Source organism: Miniopterus natalensis, chromosome 1, assembly GCF_054644295.1.
Source record: "Miniopterus natalensis isolate mMinNat1 chromosome 1, mMinNat1.hap1, whole genome shotgun sequence".
NCBI classification, from domain to species: Eukaryota; Metazoa; Chordata; class Mammalia; order Chiroptera; family Miniopteridae; genus Miniopterus; species Miniopterus natalensis.
Window position 1 is genome coordinate 152,916,944 of NC_142081.1, and position 27,780 is coordinate 152,944,723.

At 37.0% G+C, this 27,780-nt stretch overlaps 1 protein-coding gene across 1 annotated transcript; it reads right to left on the minus strand.

Annotated features, from left to right (window-relative positions):
* Window positions 1–19,427: 19,427 nt before the first annotated feature.
* Window positions 19,428–25,655, minus strand: SPP1 (secreted phosphoprotein 1). Its single transcript, XM_016213045.2, has 7 exons — window positions 25,581–25,655; window positions 24,444–24,511; window positions 24,294–24,332; window positions 22,725–22,802; window positions 22,398–22,439; window positions 20,962–21,285; window positions 19,428–20,260 (listed from the first exon to the last, which is right to left on the minus strand). Exons 2-7 carry the CDS (start codon window positions 24,495–24,497, stop codon window positions 19,856–19,858), a joined length of 942 nt encoding a protein of 313 aa, XP_016068531.2. The 5' UTR covers window positions 24,498–24,511; window positions 25,581–25,655; the 3' UTR covers window positions 19,428–19,855.
* Between the last annotated feature and the right edge of the window lie 2,125 nt (window positions 25,656–27,780).

Consider the following 27,780-nt stretch of genomic DNA (forward strand, 5'->3'; position numbering starts at 1 on the left):
GCCTATCCTAATTTAGTTACCCTTTAAAGACCCTATATCCAAATGCAGTCTCATTTGGAGGTACTGGGGATTAGGACTTCAACATATGACATATGACCTCTTGATGGGGACACACATGATTCAGCCCATGACAACTTCCCGTCTACTTTTCTAGCATGGTTTCCCATCCTGTACATTCACGTGCAACATCCTTTGTTGGTCCCCCATGTGCTCATAATATGGGGCTTCTTAGGTAATCGTGGCTACCTATCCCCTAATCCTGCTAGGTATCTGTCTTCTGCTTAAGGCAGGGCTTGTGAGTCTGGAGCACAAGCATGGCTCCTGCTGTCAATTCATTCTGAAGACATTTGCTGTGCACTGAATTGAAAGTTGGGCATGTAGAGCAGAATAGGAAACAGCTTCTGCCCTCAAAAGGAGACAGACAAACCACAAGTAACTGTCCTGTCAGAATTATGATGCCTATAATACAGGAACTCTCCCAAGATGCTGAGGCCCTGCACAGCACTATTGACTGCATAGTCAGTGGATTCCGAACCAGCACGTGCCAGAGGAGCGCCAGGCCTGAAAAGAGACCACAGAATCTGAGCTGAAGGGTTCTGCTAGAGAATAGATCTAGTGCAGCGTTTTAAAAACATGATCACAGGATTATCAGCATCACTTGCAGCACTTGTTAAAAATACAGATTCTGGGGCCCCACTCCAACCTTATTGATTCAGAATCTCCAGGGTTTCAGAGGATTCTGGGGCATCCTGAATTTCAGAAGCACCACATGTCCCAAATGGATGGGCTTTCATGAAACATTTATCCCATGTTCCTAGTGCTTCATTTGAAATTCCAGTGATCCTTGAGTCAGACTTACTCTTTGGCTTGTGCCTACAGTGTGCTAACTCAAAACCCTGGGTTCAGATCCTCCTCTGCCACATCCTAGCTGTGTGACCTTGGGCAAATTGTTTTTCTTCCTAAGCCTATAAAAAGGGAAATAGAGTGTTCAGGTCAGAGGGTTGTTGTGAGGATTGAGTGAATTAATACAGGCAAGGCACATGGAATACTGTCTGGCACATGGTAAATGCTCATGTTAGCTATTATTAGCTCTTACATATTAATAATGATAAATATTTTCATCTGTTAAAATCGAGCATTTGGAAGTCTTTGTCCCAACCAGACTATGAGCTTCTTGAGGACAGAGGCTCCATGCCCAGCAACAGAGGATTCCACAAAACATACTTCTTGAGCAACTACTATGCACCAGGCACAACACTTAGGAGAGAGTGCAATCAATGGATCAGGCAAAAAGCCCGACCTTCAAGGAACTTGCATTCTCTGAGGGTTTGTCGAGGGAATGAATAAATCTGGTCAGGTGCCATCATTTTCAATTAAACAGCTAAACCTTTGACAAAGTGCAGGGTTTCCTAAGTCTTCACGTAGAGCTCTTTTTAACTTTTACACACCAGCACTGCTCCTCTGGGCTCCTAGGGCCCTGAGAGGAGCTTAAGCTATGACATGAAGCTATGACAAAGTCACTGCTCAAAATACTATTTTCAGTTTTGTGATATTTGTTCCCAAAGATTTTTTTTATTTTCCATAGTTCAAGGTTTAGAATACAGCAGACTGCTGCTTAGTGTGTTCATTTCTTGTTTGTTCTTACTATTTTTTGTTAGTAGGTCTACAGTCCAGAGACCTATGGTAGAGAATATTGAATGAGAAAACGATAATATCAAAGAATAATAGAATAAAACAAGTTAATTTAATTACTATCTATTTATTCGGTTCAAATTCTGCACTTTTACTGTGCATAGAAAATAACATCATTATTTTAGTTAGTATATGCTTGACAAAACAAAATACTATTTGAACACATCCTTTGGGGAGTTATAATCTCATTGGAGAGGTACATGTGCTTAGTCTAAATAACAATAGACGGCGGAATGTAACTTAGTATTAAGTCATAGTGAAGGTTTTCAACACAGGAGGGGATTGAGAAGAGAAAGGGAAGGCATGGGAGGAGGAAGTAGGTAGGGTCAGATCAAGGAAGACTCCAGATGTATGTTAAGAAGTACAAATTTTATTTTGTAATTTATAATAATGCCTTTTTTTATAGTATCAAATTTTTTTTTTTAATCTGAAAGATTCTTCCTAAGACTGTACCCTTCTCTGGAAAAGAATTCGAGTTGATTGAAAATGTGTCCACACATACATAATTCAGAATTAGCTGTGTGCATACAACTAATTACAAATCATTGCAAAACATGTGATTTAAAATATTCACAGCAGTGAGATCCAGGACGGCGGCAAATTGAAGATACACTGACACTCTACCAGCACCAAACTGGAATTACAACTAAAATATAGAAAAACCACCCTGAATAATCAATTGCAACCGAAGACTAGCTGGAGAGCACCCTCATAACCAGGGACAAAAAGCGGAGACCACAGAGACTGGTAGGAAATGTGGAGGTGTGACAGGGCTGGCTGGGCTCCCACAGGCAGCAGCTGAAGGTCTGGAGGGATGTCTTAGCTGTAGGGAATCTGGGGGTCTAAACCCCAAGCTGGGCTTCCCTGCCCAGAGCACCAGAACTGAGAAAAGTACCCACATACCATCTGGCTATGAAAAGCAGCAGGATTTCCGTCTGCCATGGAAATGCAGGCACCCTCTTAAAGGGCCAATGCACAAAGTTTCATATGCAGCCACTCATCTTGGGCTCCAGTGGAGGCAAAGTGGACTAAAACAGTGTGAGGAGAATCCAGGGGGGCTCGCTGGGGGACCAGAGGGCACCCATCTGGATTCTGGTGCTGAGTCATTCCCCTATATAGCAGAGGACATCTTTCTCAGGCAGACATTTACCTTCCAAGCAGCTTTTGCTTGGGGGGAGGGGAAGCAGTTGCCCCACCCTGCTGGAAACCCTCTGGCCCCACGGGTGGAGTTGCTACAGCCTGAACCTTCTTAATAGACATAATAATCAGCTGCCCCACCCTGTGGAGTTTCTAAAGGCTGAGGCTCATTAAGAGACTGAATAACAGCCTCTGGGTGCTTTTAATCTTTGCGTGATTTGCTTCTGGACCCAGGGCTTGGTAAAGCAGACCTTGGTGTACATCTTGGTCCTGTCCAAATACACACAGTCCCAGCAGAGGAAACCACAAGCTGTGGAGTGTGGAAAACTTCAAACAGGGTACTCAAGGTCAGTCACAAATAGCATTTGACATTGGCCTGCACCAGAGACCATCCAAAAGACTGGGAGTCCTAGCAGATCTACCTAATATGTAGAAACAAATCCAAGCAGGCAGCCAAAATGGGGAGACAAATAACAAGCCCCAAGTGAAAGAACAAAAGAATTCTCCAGAAGAAGAACTAAATGAAATGGAGATAAGCAATCTATCAGCTATGCAGTTCAGAACACTGATCATAAAGATGCTCAACAGTATGAAAAAAGATATAGAAACTATGAAGGAATTTAAGAATGATATAGTAGAAATAAAAACTGCATTGGAAGGAATTAACATCAGATTAGGGGAAGCTGAGGATCAGATCAGAAAATTAGAAGACAGGGTAGAAAAAAATCAATCAGAGATCCAAAAAGAAAAAATTAAAAAATAGGACAGTTTAAGGGAACTGTGGGACAACATGTAATGTGATAATATTCGCATCATAGGAGCACCAGAAGAGGTTGAAAGTAAACAAGGGTTAGAGAACCTGTTTGAAGAAATAATGGCAGAAAACTTCCCTAACTAATCAAGGAAAAAGTCACACAAATTCAGGAAGCACAGAGTGTCCCAAGCAAGAAGAACCCAAAGAGGCCCACACCCAGACACATCATAATTAAAATGCCAAAAATTCAAAACAAAGAATCTTAAAGGCAGCAAGAGAAAAGCAATCTGTTAACTACAAAAGGAGCTCCCATAAGGCTGTCAGCTGATTTCTCATCAGAAACTCTACGGGCCAGAAGGGACTGGCATGAAGTATTCAAGGTAATGCAAAACAAGGATCTGAAACCAAGACTACTCTATCCAGCAAGACTCATTCAAAATAGATGGTAAAATAAAGAGCTTTCCAGACAAAAAAAGGCTAAAGAAATTTCAGTACCAAACCAGCATTGCAGGAAATGTTAAAGGGACTGCTGTAATAAGTTGAAATAGAGAGAATGAGAAACATGGGCATAAAGAAATAAAATGGCAATAGATAAGTACCTATCAATAATAAACTTAAATATAAATGGATTAAATGTTCCAATCAAAGGACCTAGGGTGGCTGAATGGATAAGAAAACATGACCTAAATATATGCTGTCTGTAAGAGACCCACCTTAGAACAAAAGACCCACACAGGCTGGAAACAACAACAAACTTCTGGAGGACTTTAAAGGAGAGATGGACAGCAATACAGTCATAGTAGGGGACTTTAACACCCCACTGAGTTTACTGGATAGATCTTCCAGATAAAAAAATCAACAAGGAAACAGTGACTCTGAATGACACACTAGATCAGATGGATTTAATTGACATTTACAGAACATTCCATTACAAAGTTGCAGAATATACATTCTCCTGAAGTGCACATGGAACATTCTCAAAGATAAACCACATGTTAGGACACAAAGCAAGTCTCTACTAGTTCAAAAAGATTGAAATCATATCAAGCATCATCTCAGACATTTACACAATGGAATACTATGCAGCTATAAAAATGAAAGATCCCTTTCCCTTTGAGACAGCATGGTGGGACCTGGAGAGTATTATGCTAAGTGAAATAAGTGAGTCAGAGAAAGACAAGTGTCACATGATCTTACTCACATGTGGAATCTAATGAACAAAATAAACTGATGAACAAAGTAGATCCAGAGACATAGAAGGATGGAACAGACTGATCAGTCTCAGAGGGAAGGGTTTGGTGGGTGGGGAGAGATTAACATAAGAATATATACGCATAACCCAGGGACACAGAAAATAGTGGGGTGGAGGCCTAGAGGGAGGGGTACAGGGTTGAGAGAATTAATGGGGGGAGGGAAAGAGGGACATATGTAATACTTTTAACAATAAACATAAATTTTAAAAAATTCACAGCAATACCTGTGTAATATAATTTGGTCCATTGTGTCCTAAACCTTACATTTCAAGAGTTTCACTACTAATTTCAGTCTTAGTGTTTATAAAATCTCCACCAACCAGCCAATATGTTTCATGCTCAAATACCTATTGATTTTTTCTGGCTTACTAACGTTCTCTTTTGTACTTTTACCTTGACATGTTTTTCCCCCCTTCAGAGCTCCTCGCTTTTGCTGAAGCAGGCCTTGAGGCTCCCTATCCACAGAATTCCTTCCTTTAATATTCATCTTAAAACTATTTCTTATGCTAAGTTTTCCCTTCTTAGATAAGTGAGATGTACAAACTCATATTTTTCATCGTCCAGTTGCCACAATCATATTGCCATAGCACAGATTTCAATAATCTATAGGGCCTGAAACACCTTGTGGGATAGATAACAGCATGGGTGCAATTTGGCTTTATTTCATCTGTGTGGTGGGTCCTTCTGGGGACATGCTATAGAAACCCCACCTCTTAGTCTCAGTGCCACTGTGGACACTCAGAAAAGCTATTTTTATTTAAATCTTTTTTTTTTTTTTTAATATATCTTTATTGATTTCAGAGAGAGGAAGGGAGAGGGGGAGAGAGAGAGAAACATCAATGATGAGACAGCCATTGATTGAGCTCGCAACCGGGGCATGTGCCCTGACTGGGAATTGAACCCCGATCGCCTGGATCCTAGGTTGACGCTCAACCGCTCCCGGCCAAGCAGAAAAGCTATTTTTAAAGACAACTTTAAAAATAGCCCAGTCTTATTTAATACTTAGTATTCTCCACACAGCTGACTTCTGTATTATTAGAATTGCATGTTTGTTTCCTGTTTGCTTTTATTTTCCAGTGTCAACCAATGAAGTAGACCTGGGCTGAAGAACCAGTTGGTCTCGCAGATTCCACCTTGGGAAGGAGTCTCTGGCATGTGTGGTGTTGCTTAGCAACCCACCCAAATAAACATGTTTCCCTATCATTTTTCCCCCCAGTCCTTATTTATTCAAGGACATTGTAAAATAATGTTTTACCACTTGACATCTGAAATTATTAGAGGAAAATTTGGTGTTTGGGGCTTTATAAGAACTGCTAATCATACTAAAACTTTTACTTTATTTCTCACTCTCCTGCTGTAATAACACAAGGCTAAGATTTATGCTGTTCTTCATGTCTGGAGTTTGGTTTGGATGTGTCCCTGCCTCTGTGAGGGTTCCTGTGGCCCTTGGTTGGCTGGCACTGTGATTCTGATGACCTAGCTTCTCTATCTCAGTTTCCTTCTCTGAACAGTGAGGTTCAATATCGACCTTCCAAATTCCCACAGAATTTCTGTTGAAGCGATGATGAGGGAATATTAATAAATTCATAGAGTGTTCAGTAGTCTCCAGGCACCATTTTAGATCCTAGGGAGGCAAAGATAAGACATGAGTCCTACCTTCAAGGGAACCTAATCTTGTAAGTCAAGGATATCTGGGAACATCCTTACGTCACTCCAGAGCCCTCTTCTATACCTCGTAAAGATTTATGAATCTTTCTAGACTTAGGCATCATGTCTTTCTGGGGACTCTCTTAGCCATTATCCTACCCCCCAGATTGAATTTACTTGCCCCTCTACCCTGTAACCTTTATTACAGCATTTACCACCTCATACTGAAAATACCTGTTAACATTGTTATTTTTCTGAGAAGAATGTAAGTGCCTAGAGGGCAGAGACCTGGCTTCTGTGGTTTGTTGTTTAGCAGCTCATCAGCGAAATTTTCTTGGGTACCCACCCTTTCCCACTCTGACTCCATTCTTCTTGGGGACCCACCCTTTCCCATTCTACTCCACTCTTCAGATGTGGCTGAGGACACCACCACTCGCTTCCAGGTGGTGAGCGTGGAACTCAGAGCTGGCCAACCAGAACATCATGTCAAGTTGGCCTCTGCGAATGGTATTTATGAACAGGCTTGGAATCTGGTTTTGTTCAATGGAAATCAGGACAGTCATTTTTTTTTTTCTGAGTTGTTGGAAAAGGAAAGCTTTTCTTCCCACTAGATTTGGAGTTGTAAGGATGTAAGTCTAGACAAGCTGGCAGCCAGAACTTTGATGCTCAGGGGAAAAGTGGAGCCAACAATATATATACAAAAAAGTAGGTAAAATGTGAAGACTAGAAGTACACCAAAATTTAGCCAGTGGTAATGTTTGGATGACCAAACTATTTTAAGAACATTGTGAAATACATGTTTATCATTTATCATATCCTAGTTTTGTTAGATGAAGTTATGATATTTATCACCTATATCTTTATCCAAGTTTAATTTTTTTAAATAATGTAGGGCCAAGAACAGAGCTCTTTGGAATACTGTTTGAGGCTTTTTTTTTTTTTTAACCAACTCAAATTTATTCACTAATACTGCTTGGATATAGTCGTTCAAAAACTTTGAATACAATTGTACTTTCTCTAGCCCAGATTTTCCAAAAGGATATAAAAAATTTTTTTTAAATGCCCTTTGATGCCAACGTGAATGAGACATCATCCCCAGATCTACCAGACTTTACATAATACCTGTTCAATATCCATCTAGCCAATTTTAGATATGATTAGGGTGCAAAAGAAGTTGCCCAGGTCTGTAAGAAGCTTGTAATTAGCTTGCAAAGATAAGCTATACATAGATAAAGCAATTTCCCAATAAGCTCTGTTTGGTATCTGGGAAGGTTTTGTTGTTATTGTTTAAATAAGAGTCTAACTCCTAAGGATTCTGTTGTGATGACATCACTAATTGAAGTTAGAGCTACCCTTGGACTTCATTAGCCAAAGAAGTTACTTTTTAATTAATTTATTTTAGTTAGAGTTTCTGTCCCTTGCAATTGAAATAGATTTGAGTAGATGTGGATCATATAGACTGTAATAGTTGTGTTAGTAATATGCCTTAGATGCTATATTAACACATGATTGGGCCTCTGGTGTGAGCTGAGTAGACTGACTAAGGCATCTAGGGTGGCTAGTTTAGCCCCTCCACTCTGAAAGGGTTAGGAGATTAGAGACTTTGGGGAATGATGAACCCTACTTTTTCTTTTTAATATTAAATTACAACTTTGAAACCTTTGATTCAAATAATATTCCAAAGGGCCTTTTTAAAATGTCTTTTTAGGTGAAGGGATTGAGAAGTACAGCTTGGTAGTTACAAAATAATCATGGGGATGTAAAGTACAGCATAGGAAATATAATCAATAATATTGTAATAACTATGTATAGTGTCAGTCTGGTATTGGAAATATCCGGGGGAACATGTCATAAAGTATATGATTGTCTAGCCACTATGCTATACACCTGAAATCAATACAAAATAATATTGAATGTAAACTGTAATTGGAAAATTACCAAAAATTTTTTTATTCTCTTGAGTATTTTTTTAATAGTAGAAGTTTATAATTTTCATACAGTGCAATTTATGAACTTTTTCTTTTGTGGATTGTGCTTTTGATATCGTATTTTAGAAAGCTTTGCTTCACCCAATGCCATGAACATTTTCTCCTATATTTGCTTCTAGAAGTATAGTAATTTCAGGTTTTACATTTGGGCATATAATCCATTTTGAGATAATTTTGTATTTGGTGTAAGATATGGACTGAGGTTTTATCTTCTTTTTTTTTTTCCTTTTTTTTTTTGCATGTGGATATCCAGTTGTGCCAGCACCATTAGTTGAAAAGACTACCCTTTCTCTATTTAATCATCTTTGCACCATTGTTGAAACTCAATTGACCATATATGTGTGAGTTTACTTCTGGATGCTCTGTTTTGTCCCTTTGATTTATGTGTTTAATCTTTTCCTAATACCATCCTACTTTGGTTACAGTAGCTTTCCTCACACTCTTGCTCATTGGCCACATAAAATATTTTAAATTTGTAAAACTGTTTAATTTTATTTAATGACTCTTTCTGGTCACTTCCTTACTTTGGTGTGACCCATAAAGGGCCACTCATGAGTTTATCAGAGCATTAATAAGCTATGTTGGATTTCTGTCTGAATGATGTTTAGAAATTATCTACAAATATAAATTTTAATATCAACTGTCAATTTTTAAAGTGAAGCAAGCATTACATTTGATTCATCAAGTTTTTCAGTAGTCTTTGGCTCTTCTTCTGAAAGATAAAGATATTAGCAAATGTATATTCTCTATCAACAAACACTTTTTTAAATCAATAATAAATTTTACCTTGTTAAAGTTTATAAACACATTTTTCTTAAATAATAAATATAATATTTTGTTATTTATTTAAATATATTCAATACTCATTACCAGTATTTTTAAAACATGTATTCCCTTCTGCTGAGTTCTTTCTTTTGATTCATTTCTTTTGGGATAGATTTTTTTTTATTAAAAAGTTGTTGTTTTTGAAGAAGGACTCATTAGTGCCTCACGATTCCCAGAATCTGAACAAAACTGAGAATGTCTTCTTTTGCCATAAGCATAAAACAAACGGGCTGGGCATTTGGCTTAATCTTTTTTGGCATAATTTTTTTTTCTTGTTTTCAGGATTCTGGAAAAATCCCTCCACCTTCCTCTGTCATTAAATGTTGCTATGGAGAAATGGGAGGTCAGATTAAACCCAGCCTTTTTCTCTCAGCCACAGCAGATGACTTGATTTTTCTGCCCCTAAATTACCTGGCCAGTGAGTTTTTTTATTATCCTGCTCCTGGAAACAACTTTGTGTTGATCATTCTACATAATGATTTTTCTGGGAAGTATTGTACAAATTTAATCTGCAAATTCAATTCTTCATTTATTTTAGGAAAGTTTTAAAAAATAATTTTGAAATACTCTGTTTCATTTGTTTTGTCCTCTTAGTTTAGGAATACCAATTATGCATATGCCAGAGATACTGTGTTTGGTGTCTGTATTACCTCCTTTCTAATGATTTTTCTTTTTGCCATTTTCTATTTTTGTTCTTAAAAGGAGTTTTATAAATCCTGCCCTCCATGTTACTGTATCTTTTGTGTTTTTGTAGTCTCAAATGTGGCTTTTTATTTCTCTAATTATGTATTTTAAATCCTTAATTCCTCCTGTGAATTCTGCTAGCTCCCTTTTCATTTCTCCATGGTCATATGTTTTATTTGATCTTTTTCAATTTTTTTTAAGTTAAAATTATTTTTAAAGGATATCCGTTCTTGGCGCTGATGGAGCAACAGGGACAGAATTACCCACTTAGTTTAAGCAAATACAAAAACCAGTCCAAGTTTATGAAGAATGGTTTTCAAACATTGGCAGTGACAAATAGTAATTCTTTAAAAAATATATTTTTTCATAAACATACAGAAACTTTTATTTTTTTTACTTTATTTTTATTGTTTACACTATTACAAAGGTCCCCATTCCCCCCTACCCTTTGCACACCTCCTCCCTACCCCCACCTTCACCCCCCTCCCTCTGGCCATCACCACACTATTGTCTGTGTCTATGGGTTATGCACACATGTTCTTTGGCTAATCCCTTCATGTTCTTTCATCTGGTCCCCCCACCCCCTTCCCTTCTAATAGCTGTCAGTCTATTCCATGTATCCATGTCTCTGTTTCCATTTTGTTTATTAGTTTATTTTTTGCTCATTATATTCCACATATAAATGAGATCATATGATATTTGTCTCTCACTGACTGACTTATTTCACTTAGCATAGTAATCACTAGGTCACAAAAGATAAGAGACCCTTCTTTTTTATGGCCATGTAGTATTCCATGGTGTAAATGTCCCACAGCTTTTTTATCCACTCATCTACTCATGGGCACTTGGGCTGCTTCCAGATCTTGGCTGTTGCAAATAGTGCTGCTATGAACATAGGGGTGCATATATTCTTTCAAATTAGTGTTTCAGGACTCTCAGGATACATTCCTAGAAGTGGGATCACTGGGTCAAAAGGCAGGTCCATTTTTAATTTTTTGAGAACCTCCAAACTGTTTTCCATAGTGGCTGCCCCAGTCTGCATTCCCACCAGCAGTGTACCAGGGCTCCCCTTTCTCCACACCCTCGCCAGCACATGTCGTTTGTTGATTTGGTGATGGAGCCATTCTGACAGGTGTGAAGTGATACCTCACTGTGGTTTTAATTTGCATCTCTGATGACTGTTGATGTTGAGCATTTTTTCATATGTCTCTTGGCCATCTGTATGTCCACTTTGGAGAAGTGTCTATTCAGGTCCTTTACCCATTTTTTAATTGGGTTCCTTGACTTTCTCTTGTTGTGTTGTATGAGTTCTTTGTATATTTTGGAAATTAACCCCTTTTCAGGTATATCCTTGGAAAGTATGTTCTCTCATACCGTGGGGTCTGTTTGTATTTTGGGGATGTTTTCTTTTGCTGTGCAGAAGCTTTTTAGTTTGATGTAGTCCCATTATTTATTTTTTCCTTTGTTTCTCTTGCCCTAGGAGATGAATCAGTGAAAATGCCACTACGTGAGATGTATGTGATTTTATTGCCTATGATTTCTTCCAGGATTTTTATGGTTTCACAACTTACATTTAAGTTTTTTATCCATTTTGAATTTGTAGAATTTACTCTTGGTGTTCTATACTCTAAGGGTTTGGACAAATGTATAATGACATAGATCTATTATTATAGTATATACAGAATATTTTCTCTTCCTTGAAAGTCCTCTGTGCTCTGCCAATTTATCTCTCCCTTGCCCCAACCCTTAGAAACACTGGTCTTTTTACTGTCTTCGTAGTTTTGCTTTTCCCAGAATGTTATATACTTGGAAACATACAGAATGTAGCCTTTTGAGATTGGCTTCTTCCACTTAGAAATATACATTTAAGTTTTTTTCCATGTATTTTCATGGCCTGATAACTCATTTCTTTTTAGTGCTGAATAATATTCTGTTGTCTGAATATACCACAGTTTATTTATCCATTGACATATGCAAAATGTTTTCAACTCCTTTTGCAAAGTAGAAGTTTTTAACTTTAATTAAGCCCTGCTTACAAATTTATCCTTTCATGGATTATACCTTTGGTGTTATGCCTGAAAAGTCATCACCATATGCAAGATCACCTAGGTTTTTTTTGTTATTATTATGTTTTCATCAATTATTTGTGATTGTAATATTTATACATACTATTTTATTGCCCTGTTATTTGGTGCCTAATGGCTCATAATAGTTATATCTTTAACAATATGGAATAAACTCTTTGATCCATTGCATGCTATTTGCTTTAACTTTACTTTTTTAACAGTAATATTACAATTCTTTGAAAGATTTTAATCTGTAAATAAGGGAAGCACACAAAGCAAAGAGAAACAAAAAATAGTGTAGGATTTATTATTATTATTTTTTACCATTATATGAATCTGTCTTTGAACAGAGGGACTACATCTATTTACATTTGGGTTTTTCCCCCAGGTTTTATTGTGGTATGATTTACAAATACAAATTCTATATAATTAGGTTGTATGATGTGAGTTTTTAAAAGTTGTAGCATGTGAGAATTTAATTACATATACATTGTGAAATGATTACCACAAGCAAGTTAACACGTCCATCACCCCACATAGACATCTTTCTTTGTGTGTGTGGTGAGAACACTTAAGATCTACTCTCTTACCAAATTTTAAGTATACAATACAGTATTATTAACTATAACCACCATATTGTACAATACATCTCCCAGAACTTTTAATTTGCATTTTCCTGATGACATGATGTAGAATATCTTTTACATGCTTATTCTATATCTATATCTATATTATAACCAAAAGTTTGTACCCCTGACTAACATCTCCCCATTTCTGTCACACCCCAGTCCTGGCAACCATTGTCCTACTCTATGGTGCCATACCTAAAAAGTCATCACCATATGCAAGGTCACTTAGATTCCACATATAAGTGAGGTAATATAGCATTTGTCTTCCTGTGTCTGTCTTATTTCACTTAGCATAATGTCCTCTGATTTCATCCATTTTATTGTAAATGGTAGGATTTCCTTCTTTTTTGTGGCTGAATTATATTCCATTATATATATCCAACATTTACTTTATCCATTCAACTTAAGTTGTTTCCATATCTTGGCTATTATGAGTGTGCTGCAATGCACATGGGAGTACAGATATCCCTTTGAGATCTTGAGTTCATTTCCTTTGGATATATATCCAGAAATGGGATTGTTGGATCATATGAAAGTTCTATTTTTAACTTTTTGAGGAAGCTTCATACTATTTTCTATAAAGGCTATGCCAATTACATTTCCACCAACACTGTATAATGCACACTATTTGTGTGTGGTGTAATATAAGGGTCCAGTTACTTCTTTTGCATGTGAACATCTAGTTTTCCCAACATCATTTTTTTGAAGAGGCTGTTCTTTCCCCATTGACTATTCTTAGTGCCCTTGTCAAAGATTAGTTGACAATATATGCAGGGATTTATTTCTGGGCTCCAAATTATGTTTCATTGGTCTATGTATCTGTTTTTACAGATACCATACTGTTTTGATTACTATGGCCTTGTAATATAGTCTGATACCAGGAAGTATGATGCCTCCAGATTTGTTCTTCTTAAGATTTTTTTTGGCAGGTTTTTTCAGATGCATTCCTAAATATTTTATTGTACATCTCTTAAGAATAAGGACATTCACTTTCACAAACATGACACAATCATCACACCTAAAAAAAATTAACAATAGTTCTACAATATCATCTAACATACCATGTACTTTCAAATTACCATAACTGTCCCCCAAATGTGTTCTATAGTTTTGTTTCTTTTTCAATCAGGAGCCAATCAAAGCTTATGTTTTGCCCTTGGTTATGCCTGTTTAGGCTTTTAATGTAGAATAGTATCTCCTTCCACCCCTCCCCCCTTTTTTTCATTACATTGACTTTTTTTGTAGGAATGACAGATTTAGAAAATAGAAAGAATGGATGCTCAGTTAATTTGAGCATCAGATAAACAATGAATCAACCTTCAGTATAATATGCCTCATGCTTATACTAAAAGATGATTTGTTGCTCATCTGAAATTCAGATTTAACTCAGTGTCTTGTATTTTATCTGTCAGTCCTACTTTTTTGAAAGTTCAGGTCAGTTTTATCATAGAGTAGCTCAAATTCTAGTTTTGTTTGTTTTCTTACAATTTATTCTGTTAAACATTTGTTTAAAAAAATGTTTCATAGGTGATGTTGCAATTTTCTTATTGCATCACATTAGAGGCACATATCTAGCATTCCCATTAGTGGAGCCAACTTCTCTAGTTAAAGGCATCTTCTTCCTTTGGAATTAGTAATTTATGGGAGGTATTCTGAGATCAGATAAATATCCTATTCCCAATAACCTTTTGTGCAATGATTTTAACATTCATTAGTGATTATTTCCTGAATTAGTATGACACTGTGAATTGAAAAACGATTTTCTAATTTTATTATTTTGTCTACATTTGTTATCAGTGGGCATTCATCTGTAAAGAAGATAATTCTTTTAAGCTCTCTTTTCTCTTATAGTATCACTAAATAGTCATGAAATTTAAAAAAATCAATTTGGTATAATGCATTGCTGCCATTATTCTTTTTATTCTCCAGTTACTCCAATTTTGATCAATGGAAGTCCCCTTCAAATCTCTTTGGTCCCTTGGCTATGACCTCATTTTGTTTTTCAGTGCTTCCTTGCATTCTATCCTTAAAGAGATTTTCCAGGCTCATTTTTTACTCATTTTTCCAAGGACAGGAATCAGCCTTTTCCCCAGAGCCTGTGACACTTTCACTTTACTGCTCTCTCACTCAGAATCTGTTGCGTCTGCCCGGCTTTGTGATGCTGGAGTTGGACACTGTAAACATGCTTCCTTTGCCAGCTGGCACCTGGCAAGCTTTGACAGTAGAGGGCACTGGAGGGACACTGAAGGGAACAGGCTTCTGGTGCTGCTGTGTGTCCTCTCTTGCACCTCCTCTGGAGCAGCTGCCAGTGATGTGTATGCAGAACATTCAGCGGTGCTCACTCTCCAGCTAGTTTTGCTGGCACCTGGCAGGCAGTTTCCTGCTCAGCAGTCATGGCCCACGGTTTCCTGCTTGCCAACCTCAGTCTACTGGCACTCCTGTGGGAAGTGACCTATTTGCCAACTTCAACCCACCAGCTACGGACCAGCTCCCACCCAGGATAACACAGCAAACTTCTCTGCCATCCTCTGTGCTGCAGCTACAGCTTCTTCTATGAAGTTTGAGTCTTAGCTTTGGGAAAAGGCCCCTCTTTCCAAGTTGTTCCTTATTTGGGTACTCTCAGTCCAACAATATTTTTAAGATTCCCCTCTCCTCTGGTTAACTCCGTATTTGTTAATAATTCTTTTTTTTTTTTTTTTTTTAAGTTTGCGTGATGTCTTTTATTTATATTTTTAAATTTTATTTTTCTTGTTGAAAGTTTTACAGATGCCCCCCACTCCTTTTTCTCCCCATTGGCCCCCTCTACTCTCCTCCAGTCCCCTTCCCAGGCTTTCACCATACTATTGTTTGTGTCCATGGGTTATGCATATATGCATATAAGTTCTTTGGTTAAGCCCCCGCGCCCACCCCCACACTATATATCAATTTGTTGCATGCTTCAATGTCCCTGGTCTGTTTTGTTCCTAAGTTTATTTTGTTCCTTAGATTCCACATATAAGCGAGATCATATGATATTTGTCTTTCTCTGCATGGCTTATTTCACTTAGCATAATACTCTCCAGGTTAAATTTTTTCTATTCAGGTTATTGGTGTGTGTCCCTTCTTCTAACTGAAGCCTGACTGAGAGAGTACAGGGAGAGGTCTTTGAATGGTATCAGCATTTAAATGCACAATTTCTGGATTGACTTGGTCATGCCTTTGGATTTGAGTACAGTGCTGAGCCACTTGCCAATGGGAAATGAAATGCTTGTATTCTTTGGCATGCAGGGACAACACAATTAATAAAGCTGCTGCCTGTGGTTGGTTGTGATGAAGTGCCAATTAAAGCAAATACATGGGGAACCAAGGGGCTGCTGCTCTTGACTAATGATGACTATGAGGATGGTGGTGTCTTAGTCTGTTTGGGTTACTATAATACAATTACCAAAAGACTGGGTACCTTTTAAATAAGAAACATTTACTTCTCATAGTTCTGGAGGCTGTGAAGTTCAAGATTAAGGCCTCAGTAGATTAGATGTCTGGTGAGGGCCTGCTCTTTGGTTCACAGATGGCCATCTTCTTCCTGTGAACTCCCATGGTAGAAGGGGCTACAGACTCTAGGGGCCTCTCTTATAAGGACAGTAATCCTATTCATGAGGACTCCATCCTCATGACCTAATCACTTCCCAAAGGCCCTAGCTCCAAATACCCTTACATTGGGCATTAGGTTTTCATTGTTTTGGGGTTTTTTTTGGCATTAGGTTTTAACAAATGAATTTTAGTCTATAGCAGGTGATATGGGTCGAGTCTCCTCATAGAAAAGCTATCCCCACACCCAAATTAACTCCCTCATGTGTTTGTTTAATATTTTTATAGTTTCTTTTAAAATTTATATCTATGGTTTATTAGAATGTATGATATGAGTTATGGATCCAATTTTATCTTTTACTGAGTGGATATCCAGTCACTCAGCATCATTTATTTAAAAGCCCTTCTTCTTCCTAGTGATCTCAGATGCCATATAGCAATTCCCATATGTACTTGGGTCTATTTCTGAACCTATATTCTCTTCCAGTCTCTCTATTCATTTGCCAGTCCCACAGTATTTTTTATTAGAGAGGCTTTATAGTCTGATTTAATATTGCGAGGGCTGGTCCTCCCTTATTGCTTGTATTTTTCAAGATTTTCCTTCATATTATTATATGTTTATTTTTCCATATGAACTTTGGAATTAGCTTGCATAGCTCTAGGTAAAACTTTTATTTTCATTGGAATCACAGTACATTTATATGTTACTTGGGGGAGAATTGCCATCTTTATGGTGTTAAATTGTCCTATATGAGAAAAACACAGGACTGTTTCACAGATTTTCTAATATAGTTTTGGCACATTTTCTGTGAAGTATTTTATTTTAATTTTTTTCTATATTAAATGACATTATACCTTTTAAATGGTTACTGCTTGTATTTTTTGTGTATATGTTTTTAGGTAATTTTTATATCATGCTACCCTATAGAACTTGTTAGTTGTTATTTTTAGTACTGATTCTCTATATTCTAGGTGCAGTATTATATAATGTACATAAATATGTAATTTAATTCTTTCTTAATTCTTATACATCTAAATGGTTATGATTGGAGATATAAGACAGACTTGTTGTGTTCTTGAGTTTAATGGGAATTTCTTTAAAGTTTCTCCATTAAGTGTGATGCTGGCTTACGAGCTGAGGTATAAAATATTTCATCATATTAAGGAAGTATTCCTTAATTTTTATTTTATTTTTATAAACTTAAGAATGACTGTTGAAATTTGTCAAAGGCTGTGCTACATTTTATTATTTGCTCACAATTCTTTCTTCTTTCTTTCCTCTCTCATGATTCACTGGTGGGGGGCGGGGGTTGACCCTGTGACTTGCCTTGAACAATGGGATATGATCAAAAGTGTCAGTGTGTCAGTTCTTAACCCAAAGCATTATATTTCTGCTCACCCCTCTTGTGTTTCTGCCTCTTTCATCAGGAAAACATGCCCTGGGTAGTTGCTGGTTCCAGATAGAAAGACATATGGAGCAGACCTGAATCCATCCTACAGCCTGCAGCACAACCACCTTGCCAACCCACAGACTAGTGATTGAGAAAAAGAAAAATATTTGATGTTATAATCCACTGAGATATTGGGGATGTTTGTTACTCATTATTTTTACAGTAATAGCTGACTAATGCAAAGCCCTTTTTAATCATCTATAGACCTAATCAAAGGACATCTTTCTCCTTAATCTAACTATATAATGACTAATAGGAGTGAATTTGCTAATATTAAAGCATCATTGTCTAAGAGTACCCCTCCCCCCTTGATTATTATGTATTCTCTATACTTTCAATTCTGTTTGCTGGCATTTTATTCAAGACTTTTTCATTGCAAATCATGAGTGAGAATGCTTTATAGTTTTGTCTGCCTTCTCTGCTATAATTTAAATGGTATTGGGACTATCTGGTCATTGAAAGTTTGACAGAATTCCCCTGTAAAATCATTTGGGTCTATTATTTATAGTTAGTTCTTTGATCATATTTTGTCTTTTCTCTATAGAAATATGTGTATGCTTTCATGTGTAGCAAGGTCAATTTTAGTAAATTGCATTTTCCTAGAAAATAATCCAATTCATTTAGCTTTTCCATTAGTTTTATATTGTTTTGCAAAGTCGTATCTTTCAATTTTTAAAATTTCCTCAACTTCGTTGGTTATCTCCTTGTTTTTAGCTCTTATTTGTGTTTTCTGCCTTTTTCCCTTTATTGGGTTAGATAGTGACTTATCTATTTTGTTGATTTCTTTCCTTTTTTTTCCCCCACAAAGAATCAGCATTTTGATTTACTAGTTTCTACTATTTTTTTCTGTTTTCTACCTCATTCTTTTTGCTTTCAACCTTGTTTTTCCTTCCTTGCACTTTTGCTTTACTTTGTTGGTCTTTTCTAATTTTTAAGATGGGAGCTTAATTTATTCATTTTCATTTGTTTATTTATTTATTTTCATTGTTGCTGCAAGAATTAAGGTTATGGATTTTCTGTGACTACTCTATTGATTTCATTTTCATGATGACTCATTTTTAGATATTACACAATTAAAATTTTCCCCATTTGTTCTGAAAGTTGTTTAATAGAAAAATTTAAATGTTCCAAATGGAATTTCTAGTTTTAGAAAGAGCAGAGGGATGAGACAAGGAAATAAAGATGCTCGCTCTGCTTCAGGTTTCCAAAACTTTTCATTTTGAATGAAATTGAGAAATTTCATTATTACCTGAAACAGCATTAACATTTTTTTTCCATTACAAGGGACTATTTATTTTTGATGAGTGATCTGAATAGCTGTGGAACCTACCCAGGTTTTCAACCAAGAACACAAAAGCACTGTATTTACTGAGGAAATGAATGGAGAGTGATGGTAAACAATAAGATTCTTTTGTGACTGAATCTAGGCTTTCATCATCTTTTAGATCAGCTTTGTAAAAATTACAAAAAGGTGCCTTCACTGGGTGGAAGCAGACTGTAGAGCCCTGTGTGGTTGGAGAAGTGCTGGCTGATTTTTCACCCCCACGTGGCTCCTGTTTCCTTGGCTAGGAACTTAGCTCTGCCTGAAACCGTACAGTTGAGGCAGCAATTCTGAGATTGCTCTCTATGGAATCCAGCATATTTATTAAAAGCATTACACCTGTTAATTGTTGGGCAAGTGTGGGAAACCAAATAAAGAGAAGAGTAATTGATACCACCAAACTCTCATTGCATTCGAGATAAAAGATTTATTCACACAAAAATAATCACAACAAAATGTACACTAATTTGAAAAACAAAAGATTGTAGGGACAAAATTTTATATTCTCTCTTATAATTGTGTAAAATTATTTTTAGTTCTGCAAAAGGTATGCTGTTTGCTTCTACGTGAATTTCTATTCACAAAAGAATAGCAAACATTAAAATGCAGTGTTAGTTCTTATATAGAAAGAACATAGACTAAACCCTGAAGCTTTTAGTTTACAAATTGTTACAGGAAGCCACACACTAAACTATTGATAAAAAACATTACCTGTTTCCAGATTCACATACATATACATTCACCAATTAAGCTGAGAAATAAGCATTTCATATTCTGTCCCACCTCACTATAATGTATTTTTTCCTTTTAACCAAAAGCAGGAAATTATATCTTCCTTTTTTTAATTGACCTCAGTTGATGCACTTTCTAACTCATGAGAGACGCGAAATTTCAGATGTTTATCTTGCTCCTCACTCTTAGGGTGTAAGGCCGGCTTGTCTTCATAGCTACCCAATTCTTGGCTATGGAATTCATGGCTGATTTTGACATCTTCCGGACTATCAATCCCATCGGAATGCTCATTGCTCTGACCAATGGCCTTCAGCTGATATTCTTTGGGAAGCTTGAGGCTGTGGGTTTCCACGCTGTGGTCATCCAGCAGACTTATTTCCTGGCTCTCCCTCCCATGGCTGTCCCAGTCAGAAGCCACATGCAGGCGCTGGGCAACAAGGACGGCCTTGTGTGCTTCATCCGCCTCATTGCTTTCCACGTGTGATGTAAGGTCCTCCTCTGTAGCATCAGGATACTGAATCACAGCACAAATGGAAGAAGAATTAAATGATAGCCAGGAATGGGGACATTGTAATTCTTTTCTGTTCTTGAACTTTGAGACCAATTTTTACTGGAAGTTGTCTAAATTTGGCTGAAGTAAAAAATAATACTAGCATGTTACTTTGTATTTCACCAAGCCCTTTCAGGTGTCATCTCCTTTGATGTAATTGGTGCATCAATTATATATGTGGTGAAACCTATGAGGTAGGTCTCCTTATCTGTGTTTTACATTAAAGAAAAGTGAATTGAAAGTTGAAAAGTAAAGTGAATGGTGGCTCTGTATCAAATCTAGATCTTTTGACTATAGATTCAGTGTAATTTGCAACTCTACCATTCCTCTTAGGTATTTAACTTCAAAATGTGACCATTGTATTGTGAAAATAATTGCTGTTTCCAAAGTCTCCTTTTAATCTAAAAAAAAAAGTAGAATGAATACTTTAGAATTTGGAAAAAAATGGCATTGTGATTGAGAGACAAAATTAGAGAGAAATTACTTGGAGTTAAACATGAAAAACCACCAAGGGAAAAAGGTTTTATATTCAATGGTCATAAAGTAATAGTAAGGCTTGTTGAATGAATGGATACGTGTATGAATGAGTGAATATGTACGCAGACTCTGGTTCCTAGACTTGGGCTCTAATCATAACCATCTGATGTGTCTGCTAAGGGATTTACCTGGGCTGCAGGTCTGTGGAACTTCTTAGATTTTGACTTCAGTCCATAAGCCACACTGTCACCTCGGCCATCATATGTGTCTCTTGTGGGGACAGGGGGAGTGACAATGAGGGTTCCGGGAAAGTCAGTGGGAAAATCAGTGACCAATTCATCAGATTCGTCAGAATGGTGAGACTCGTCAGAATTGTCGGAGTCATCAGTTTGATCAGCGTCATCTGAATCATTTGAGTCAGTGGAGTCCTGGCTGTCCACATGGTTGCTGTCGTCGTCATCATCCACATCATCTGTGAGGTCATGGCTTTCATTGGACGTACTTGGGAGGGTCTGAAAATCAAGATGGCCAGAAAACTCAGTGGAAGTGTTTTTATTTCCCTTAGCCTTTAAAGAGCATTAGTTTTTCACTGTCTTTCTTTTGTTTAGTTTCAGGGTCTTTGTATTCACAACAATGTACTCAATGGCTTTTAAGAGCTCAAGTGAGCATCTTCCAATTTCTCTTAATGCGAGGCCAAATGGAAGCATAACTGAAGTATTCTTCTTGCTTTCCCATAAAAAATTATTTTCCTAGATATTTTCAAGTCAGATATGTGAGTATAATATTTATATTGCTAACAGTGTTTTCTCTTGTTCACTTTATACATTTAATATGCCAATTCAATAGTACAATAAACACAGATACATAATTGTGAGATTACTTTTTGTATTAGAAACAAGAATTCTCAGGAGATCAGAGCATCCGTATAATAATGCATGCACCAAAACCTATAGCCACTATTAGCATGGACCATCAAAAGTGGCTCTATTTGGCATGTGTATAAAGTGCAGCTCAGATCTGTCAATTGAATTAACCAGTTAATATCTGTCAAACTTCCAATTATTAAGTATACTGGGTCACTTATCTAACTTTTCTTGCTAGCAATTCTTAGCATAGTCAAACAGAATCTTAAGGAAAATGAATTTAACTTATTCTCTGCTTAGCAAATAAATAGTCCTAACAAAAAGTACTCATGTTAATAGTCTTGATAAAAAGCCTTAATTAACAGTCCTAATAATAGTTATCAAATAAACCATTATGTTAGGAACAGAAACGTTCCCAGAGGCAAAATCTTGGGCTTGATAGGTATTAATTAAGATGCTTATCAGACATCTGTAAGACATCTGTAAGATATACCTTAAATCAATTGTAAGAGGCTTAGTATTTCAAATAACAGACATTAGTAAACATTTCCTGCCACACTAAACTTATCTGAAGAAATCTGGTATTTCTGGCATTTAGTAAATATGTGTTTTTTTCCTGAGCAAGTTTTAGACTGACAGTTTACTGGAAAATTTGTACACGGAATTTTGTCAGAGCTGAACCCAGGTAGTGTCATGAGGAGAAAGTGGCTTCTTCCTCTCTTCAGGGCATGGTGGGCCTTTGCCCCAAAGTGAGAACTCACCTCTTGTTTGAAGTCGTCAGTTTCCTCAGAAGATACAGTATTCTGAAGAAGGAAAGGCACAGATCAGTGCATATCATACATGTGTAACCTTTTTATTCAAAAGTTAACCTTTCCATCTTAGCAGGTCTTATTTTTCAGCCGTGTTGGTGAATGACTTAAAGGGGAAAGAGTCAACATGTCAGATCAGTTGGTGTCCTAAGCTTGGGTTTGCCAACAGGCACGAAGGATCTACTGAAGCAGCCCAAATGGCCTGGTTGGTGGCTATTTTGTTGTTGTTCTTTAATTGCAAGAAATAGAATTTTTAAAATTAATTAAAATTAAAAATACCTGTGGTGCTAGGAGATTCTGCTTCTGAGCTGGGTCTGGCTTTAGCCATGTGGCTACAGCATCTGGGTGCTTGTAAAGCTGCAAAAAAAGTTGCATGTTTGTCATTATTTAAAAAAAGAAACATAAGGATCTTTAAGTGATAAGCTGAAAAAACAACTATACTTTACCAATACTGATGGATAAGCATAATATGCATGTAAGTCAACCAGAGCCTTAGATACCCCTTTTCTAACTTATTTTTTCTTGCAGATTTACTTAATAAATTCTTACATTGCACTTATTGTGGGCTAGGCACCCTTTCAAAGTGATTCATATGTATTCGTTTAATCCTCTCAACCCCCTATGAGATAGATGTCACTCTTGTTTCCATTTTGCAGATCAGGAAAAACGAAGCCACAGTGAAATTAAGAGCCAGGGTTCAAATCCAGACACAGTGGTTCTTCACACTGATCTTAACACTGTGCTTCCCTGTTCTGTGTTTGCTAGTTGAAATTTCCTCTCAGATAAAGCACTACTAAAGCAGAGGTGCCCTTAATTAGGATTCCCATATATCCTATTAGCTCTAACTATCTAGAAGTTTGAGCTCTTCACTTATCTCCTAAATATAATTTAATAACTTATACTGCCATGGCTTCATGTGCCATATTTTCTTTTATTAAAAAGACAATAATTCCTGCTTCAAATAATGTGACCTCTGTATTCTCGGGAAATGTGAATCTTTCTGGCTGTTTGTTGTAAACCAAACAATACTTGTGTTCTTAAATCAGTTGGAAAACAGACACGCCTACTCACACCTACTTGTACACCCAACCACATGCAACAATACCTCTCTTAGTGTCTTCATTAAGCAATCTAATTACAGTGACTCCGGGCCACTCTATATTGGCCTTTATTCTGTTCATCTGAATTGAACTCTGTGTCTTTTTGTCCAAGCTCCTTGGGACAATGCCCATTTGTTGTTTGGCTGGCACAGTTTCACCTATTGTGGAGGGACAGGTACAGCTATGGTTCTGGTCAAATAATTATAATAAAGAATTTAATTTGGTTTTATGTTTGGTTCGAGAAATGTGATCTAAAGTCAGCTGACAAGCACAATAGATACAAACAGCATAAACAGACTTTCTTTTTATAACGGGCTTCTTGGCAAATAGCTTAGGACATATTGTGAATATTGCAGTCATGTGAACTGTCCAATATGTGAGGCCCATTTTAAACTTAGCCTTCCACTAAGTAAAGCAAAGGATAGAGTTTTCTACTTCTAGAACAGTATGTTGACTTGTGGAAAGAAGAAGTCACACAACTTCACAGAACTAATTTTACATAAGTGATAATGGCATAGAACATTATTTTCCTATATATAAAATCTAGTTTGGTGTCTGGAGCATATATTTATTAAAAATTGTACTATGCTTGGTATTGGCCTAGGTTGAAAGCAGGTAGTCAATAATTACTTATAAATTAACAGGCTTGACTCTGAAAATAAGTAAAATTGCACAGATATGTTTGTAGCACTTCCTGAAGCAATTGCATAAATAATTTAACCATGTGCTAAACCTAAAAGATGCTTACCTGCCTTTCCTCAGAGCTGCCAGAATCAGCACGTTTAACCTTTGAAACAGAAAAGATGAAGAAAGATTACAATGGGGATGTGTTCCCAGCACATGAAGCACACAATTCATTGATCTTGAGGAATTTTTTTTAAGGTTCAGCTGTACTCACTGGAAGGGCGTAGGCGATGCCTAAGAGGCAGAAGCAAATCACTGCAGCTCTCATGGTTGTGGTTTTCCCTGAAAAATACTTTGTAGTGAATATCTGATCTCTTCACAGGTTAAAACAGCAACAGCTTATTATGCTACCACATCATAAAATAATCACAAATACATTTTCTGTAGAATATTTTCTACTCCCTAGACAAAACTTTTCTTTCTAATATTATGGCCTTTTGCATTAATATTTGTAATGCCCCCTCTATTCTCCACCTTTCAAATATTAGGCAAGGGAGAGAGGAAATGTACAAGTCAATATTCAACTTTTAAATTTAGGGTTCCAGAGATTACACCATTATTACCTGATATTGCCAGCTATCTAAACCTAAACACAGACCCAAGGTAATTTAATTAAAATGATAAGGTAGCATGGGAATATGTACTTTTCAGAGAAGAAAAACACAAAGAGAGAGAAAATAAGACTGTGAAAGAAATCTGCTTTCTCCATTTTTTCAGCATGCATTCCGAATATGATTTTTAACTTAAATTATTAAAAAGGTGCTACTTGGGTGAAATAAAGCTGTTTCTAAAGTTATTTAAGTTATTCTAGAAATCTGAAACAAAAAAGGAAACATCGAAAACAGTCAACAATTTTTTAAATTTGCGATAATAAGTCCACATATCATCATACAGTTTTTTTGGTGAAAATTTTAACAGCTAAATACAGAAAACCTTTAAAGATATTCAGAAAAGGGTTTTTTTCCTTGAAAATAGTATAAATCATTATCATTAGCTTACATTAGCACTGAAGATCTTTTTCCTGTTAAATGCCTCACAATCATTTACCCATTTAAAATGATACAGATATAATCATCCCAAAGTGGCATCAAATTTTACTTTTTTTTTTCATTTCTTTTGAGGACTGAGTGGAAGGATTTTTAAGTTTTACATTGACTGGCTTTCAAAATAGCTACTCACCTTTCCTGCAGGAGACCTGCTATGTATCTGGCACACTTATTCAAAAGACTAGAACAATTTAAATCTGATTAACAGCATTACAGTTACACTCTTTTTCCTCACAACTTGACCTTCCCCATGAACGGAAACTGAATGCGTAGGACAGCAGCAAGACAGCAAACTGCAGGCTCACCTTGGTCTGCTCTGGCCGAGAGGAGGGTCCAGTCCCCGGCGGTGCTGCACTCCTGTCTCCTCGCCTTGCTGCTGACAGCCAGGACCTCCCAGGATTTAAATGCTGCTCCAGACATTCCCCCCCAACACGGGGAGGCGGAGAGATGTGTCATGAGGTTTTCTGCCACTGCCCAACCCACTTGCTCCCACACTTCCCCCTCTGGTTTTGTGGTTAAAACACACACACATACACACACACTCCAGAGTTAAAACATTACTTATCTACAATGTCATTAACTGGCATTTTCACTTATGGGAATAGCATTCAGCATCATGAAAGGGCACCTTGGAGTCCCATTAAAAAGGGGGAGAAATGACTAGTTCTTACAAAGACTATATAATTTCTGAATTAGAAGGAAAAAATATTAATAAAAGTGAGCCCTAAATACAATGAAATAGAATGTGTGTTTTTTCTTCCAGTTTAAATAGAGATTAAGGTATCATATGCAACTAAATTTGCCTCACCATTCATTATACTTATTGGAGAGCTACAAGACTATTGTTGAGGCGTACAAGGAGCTCAGGCACCCTCCCTCCGTCCTTTACTTCTCAGGGTTGGTTTTGTGACTTCACGTATGCAGCAGCTTGTCATTTAGACAAAGGGCACTAGTAACATGAAAATCCGCAGGCCTGCCCATTAAGTTGGACTTACAATGATGCTACAAGGACATGGATTTTTGTCACACCGTTTGAATTGTTTGGATGCGATTAACCTGCTAACTTGCTACATAAAATAGAGACGGTTTGCTTTACATGCTACGGAGGTAAAGTGTCTGCGAGCAGGGTGAGTGCGTGAAGGTGCTGCCTCGGGAGCCAGGCGCGGCTTCGGAGCTCGCTGGGCCACTAAACAGCTGCGTGACCTTAGCCGACCTACACCTGTTTCCTCATCTGTCACATGCACACTCTGTTACCTAGCTCCTGGGGTTTTGGGGAGGTTTAAATGAATTAGCATGTGGAAAACAATGCTTGGCACGTAGCATATGCATATTTTAAGCACTGTGTGTGTTAACTGCTACTGACATGTAGGAGGAGCAACTCTTCATGATTTGCAGCATCTTTAGATGAAATGGGTCTTTGAAATGAGACTAGATGTAAGATCTTTAGATTGTATACATCTTTAGTGTACTTTACACACCTCCAAAGGAATGCGTTAGATTTCTGAATGATTTTTTTTTTTAGTTTTTCTCTCAGGATATATGAAGTTGGTGACTTAACAAGAAAATGTATATTTTTAAAGCTTTTCTGGGTGTTTGAAAGAAAATCACAGATGAAGTTTGAATATTGGAACAGAAATGAGGCGTAGCAGAGCTCTGAGTCCGTTTAAAGCATTTAATATTGTCTTAAGATTATGTACTCAGCCTCTTCATTTCACTTCCTCAGTTGTGAAATGGAGATTGCACTGTTTGTTTACCTCATATCTTCGCTGTAAGATTTGTGTGTGAAGCGAGATTAAAGATAAATGGCCCCACTTATTATTACTTCTATGTAACATGTCAGCTTCTATTGGCCAAATATTGCTTTTAATATAAATATGGATTAATCAGTTTCTTGCAGTGTTAGTATACTAATCCATAGGTTGTATAGACATTTTGGTATATGGGGGGAATTATGTCTCTTTTAAATTGTATACATTCCAAATGAATTTATAGTATTCATTTGTGGGTTCTAAGCACACATTTTCATAATTCAGATGGCAGCTATCTCTATAAAATACGACATATAGGTTATAAAGTTGCAAAACAGACTTCTTATTTCTGCTTTTAAAAACTTTTTCTTTTTCTCTCTCTCTTTAAACACATTACCCATGTAAGTTAGTCATATTGACAATTTAGTAGAGGAAAGTTCACAAATTCTAAAAACAACAAGATTTCCACAGGATTCACAATGGTTTACTCTGTGCCCACGGAAATGATTTAATATGAACTTAGAGAGGTATAGGAATAGATTTCGCTGGAGCCCAGCCACCCTGAGATGAACCATATGACCCAGCCAGGACTCTTCCGGTCATGTCTCCAAAGTGCCACACGATGGCAGCCTTTCTGAGAATGGTTTCAGACCACAGTCTGGTTTGTCAGCTTTCCTACACTCATAGGAAAGAACATTCATGTATTTAATGACAGGACTCTAAAACAGCTGAGGGGCCTTTCGCTTCTTGGAATGCC

What these genes read in the sequence shown, in the direction of transcription:
- SPP1 (XM_016213045.2), bottom strand. Translation starts at nt 24,497, where the DNA reads ATGAGAGCTGCAGTGATTTGCTTCTGCCTCTTAGGCATCGCCTACGCC. An exon ending in GCATCGCCTACGCCCTTCCA is followed by an intron (nt 24,333 to 24,443) that starts GTGAGTACAGCT and finishes TCTGTTTCAAAG; the next exon opens with GTTAAACGTGCTGATTCTGG. An exon ending in TCCACAGACCTGCAGCCCAG is followed by an intron (nt 20,261 to 20,961) that starts GTAAATCCCTTA and finishes GCTGTGATTCAG; the next exon opens with TATCCTGATGCTACAGAGGA.